The sequence below is a fragment of the Myotis lucifugus genome, unplaced genomic scaffold (genome assembly GCF_000147115.1).
Source record: "Myotis lucifugus unplaced genomic scaffold, Myoluc2.0 scaffold_16, whole genome shotgun sequence".
Lineage (NCBI taxonomy): Eukaryota > Metazoa > Chordata > Mammalia > Chiroptera > Vespertilionidae > Myotis > Myotis lucifugus.
Window position 1 is genome coordinate 15181443 of NW_005871064.1, and position 3796 is coordinate 15185238.

The following is a 3796-nucleotide window of genomic DNA, read 5'->3' on the forward strand; positions in this document are numbered from 1 at the left end:
AAGTGTTTCAATTTTATTCTTTAAAAAAACCATACAAAAAAACACACCAAAAACCCACCACAAACAACAAAAAGTGTTAGCACCAGTCCTAGCAGATAACAGCATAATAACAACTATTGGAGATTTTACTTGTTGAACTCCAATACCTCTGATCAGAGAAACATTGGTGTCAAAAAGAGGAGGAAACACAAGAAACGATATGTGTAGGTGACAAAACCTTTCCTCTCCCCATGAGCAAGGAGGAACATTTGTGGTATTTTGTGATTCATAGACTTACTATGGCTCTTACTAAGTTACTTTTTACTTACAAAACCAAATATTAGAAGTTTTAAACTCTGTTCTGTAAAAGGTTCTAGGGCTGTATGCATGCCTTCATAAAATTTAATTTAAAAAAATTTAGGTCATACCTGAAAACGGACTAACGGATAAAGAGAAAGAATTTCATCCCGTCTCCCTTTCTCCAGCTCATGTTATCAACTTCTTCCGCTGCCTTTAAGAGACAATAATAAAAATACACGTGTAAGAAAATTCTTGCTTACACCAAACTTTAACAGGAAGCCTACTCAGGTTTCATCCTAGTGCAGCCCACAACCTAATCCAGGAAGGAAATGAACTTCCTAGGAAGTGCAAAAGGTGACAAATAGCGCGAAGGACACCTGCGGGGGTAGGAGCCTGCCCAGGAGCTGACTCGCGGGAGTCGTCGGGGACGGCTCGGCTCCGGGCAGCACGGGGTCCACACGCCTGGCTCCGAGCAGCACGGGGTCCACACGGCTCGGCTCCGGGCAGCACGGGGTCCACACGCCTCGGCTCCGGGCAGCACGGGGTCCACACGGCTCTGGGCCAGGCCAGGGGCGACGCCACCCAGGTCAGAGGCCGGCGGTGCACCCGCCCTGCTCCCGCTCAGCCCCGGGACTCTCTTCCTCCGCCCGACCTCCACGGCAGGCGCAGGGGAGGCTGCCCAGCCACGGTGGCCCCGCGAGTGGGGGGCAGGCGGGATCGCCCGGGAAGCAGCAGACCGCGGGGAGATGGCCGGAACCCGGAGGCTCCCAGCGGAACCGAGCGCAGGCGCCCCCTGGTGACGTCAGGCGGCGAGACTCCCGCGATGCCTCGCGCGGCGCCCGGGTCCGAGCGCGCGCGTCCGAAGTGGGCGCTTTGTGAGCGGGGGCGTGGGACCCGCAGTCGCACGCGTCACAGTCCCGGGTCCGAGCGGCGGAGAGAGACCGAAGATTCACTTGAGCGTGTGCCGCGTGCAGAGCAGCTTCCTGGACCTCCAAGGACAGCATGAGAGTGGCGGGATTGCCCTAGGAATAAGCTGGAGAGTCACAAACATAATTAAAAGTAATACAGCACTTATGTACCAGGGACTGCGTTTAGTGGTTTACACATGTTTATTTAATGCTGTTCGACCCTACAAAGTAGGTGCCAGTAGGGTGGTTAGGAGCACAGACACTAGAACCAGGCAGCCCAGCTACCAGCCGTCTGACCTGGGGGAGGCCTGCGTCTCCGTTTCCCCATCTGCCAAAAGAAGATAATTCTAATTCAACCTCCTAAGGTTGCTATGAGAATTACATGAATTAAAATGTGTAAAGCATACAGAACAGCGGTAGGCGTATAATATAGTAAAAGCTATCCAAGTTTTTGATAAATCCCTTTACAGATGAGAAAACAGGCACAGAGGAGTCAAGTAATTTGCCTGAGACCACACAGCTAATGAGTGATGGAGCGGGGACTCAGACCTCAGGAAGTCCGCTTCAGAGCCTGCACTCATAATACTACGCCCTCGTGATGAAGAGGGGAAGTCCGTATGAATTACTTTATGGGGGAAGTGGGTTCCCGAGGCCCGAATTAATGGGTGTGGAAGCGTCTAGCACTTAGGATCTCAGTGTTTCACCCTGGCCGGTGTGGCCCAATGGTCTATCGTCCAGTACACCAGAAGGTGGTGGGTTCTATTCCCAGTTGGAGCATAAAAGAAGTCTGTTTCTTCTGCTGTGGGAAATAAAGTTTTCATCAGCTGGCTGGACTGTCCCCAGTGCCCGCAGGTTCTGAAAGAGGGGTCTGCAGCATAAGCAGGGACGGGAGGCTGAGCTTCCGCCAGGTCTTCCCAAGATCCTGCTAATCTACTCCTTTCAGCATGCCTCCCAGGGAGCTGGGTGTGGAACGTATTGAAATTACAACTTAAAATGGAAATTCCTGCTAAGCCTCTAGGAATTTAAGCACATGGTAAACAGAATTGGACTGGACAGTTGAATTCTGGGCCTTGGAGATACTGCCTCGAATTTAGGGACCACTTGGACCTCAGCATGCCCAGAGTTTTGTCAATGTAAGAAACATTCAAACCCGTAGAGAATTTTTATGATTTTATTTGAGCCAAACTAACAATCGCAGGGTAGCAAAATCTCAAAGGATTGAGAAAATGCTCAAAACTGTGATTCTCCAGTTTTGCCACTTATTTATTTCTCATCCGAAGACATATTATTTACTGATTTTTAGAGAAAGAGGGAGAGAGAAACATCGATAGGTTGCCCTCCTGTACATGCCCTGACCAGGGATCTAACTGGGAATCAAACGTGAAACCTTTGCACAGGATGATGCTCCAACTAACTGAGCCACCCGGCCAGGGCCGTTTTACCACTTATTTATGCATCATTATCAAAGGGGAAGATATACAGGAGTTAGATGGAATTCACTGGTGATAGATTAAGGAGGCGGGAGAGAACAAAGTGGGGAAATCTCTGGGACTGATTGGATAAAAAGTAAAAGGAATAGACACTTTCACATTTGTGGGTATAGGATAGTCAACAGTCAACAATTAATATGATAAAATAACAATGAGGGGATCTGTGGTCTCTGCTTTAGTGGGTGGTTGTGCACTGTGGGGGGAAGCTCAGGGGGGAAAAAAGGAAATTAACTTGACATTCTGAAGGTATGTTATTGTAGATGCAAGAAGACAACAGGCAAGCCCAGTTCAATTGCAGACTGACCTTTGTTAGGGAGAAACACTGCCCCAGGACATGACTACTCCCATGAACTTTTGTAGTTGGAAAGTTTCCATTTCAGACCATCCTATGCGGTTACTTTCCGTTTCTGAGTTTGTGAGGCCGCCCTGCAGGCCTCCTGAGCTTGTCAGGTTTAGAATATGGCCCCTTCCCACCCCAACCCCCCTCATCACCACCACCACCACCACCACCGCCGCCGCCCTTCAAGGGGAAACACTCAAGTCAACAAGCGGATTAAGGGCAGTGGACCCCAAGATCCACTAGGTGGGAGGGGCCGGAAGCGTTCCCGGCCCCCGCAAAGGCGGGCAAGTTTCTTTTGGGTGGGGGTGGTGGGGGTGGTGATCGGGCAGAAGGCTGTGAACCTGATTACGGAGTATTTTACCCAGAGGGAGAGAGGGCAGAGTTGTAAGTTCTGGAGAAGCTGGATCAGGTTTACATTTTAGGGGGCTCCCTCGGGCTGCCAGAGCCGCTGAGTTGGAGGTGAAGGGAAGCAGGTGGGAAGGCGCAGCCCTGGTCCAGGCGGGGTGGGGGGCGCTGCGGAGCGGGGCGCAGCCGGAGGGGCGGCTCGGGCGGGCCCTGGTCTCCCCTCTATCCTGGCGGCTCCCGCCCCGCCCGCAGCCTTTGCTGTGTGGGCGACTCCCGGGCCCCCCCATCCCCACCTGGCCGAGGCCGTTCTGAGTCCCCGGCAGCCGGCCCAGAGCCGCACCTTCCCGGTCCGCCCTGCCCCGGGGCTTCGAGGCTGGGAGCCGCGCACCGCCCGCCCGCCGGCCGCCCCGCCCCCGCCCGCGAACCCTGCCCCG

General features: G+C 52.8%; 1 protein-coding gene and 1 long non-coding RNA gene across 2 annotated transcripts in view; one reads left to right on the plus strand and one right to left on the minus strand.

The window, feature by feature from the left end:
* On the minus strand, nucleotides 1-1355 carry LOC106696457. The gene is made up of 2 exons (XR_002828329.1): nucleotides 657-1355; nucleotides 1-490 (listed from the first exon to the last, which is right to left on the minus strand). It is a non-coding gene; the product is annotated as an uncharacterized LOC106696457 (long non-coding RNA).
* Nucleotides 1356-1909: 554 nt separating this feature from the next.
* LOC102433015 (myb-related protein B-like) overlaps nucleotides 1910-3796 on the plus strand; it is an 18223-nt gene continuing 16336 nt past the window's right edge. The window contains exons 1-2 of the mRNA XM_023750805.1: nucleotides 1910-1939; nucleotides 3385-3401. Coding sequence (XP_023606573.1) covers nucleotides 1910-1939; nucleotides 3385-3401 — 47 coding nt within the window. The remainder of the gene's footprint in view (nucleotides 1940-3384; nucleotides 3402-3796) is intronic.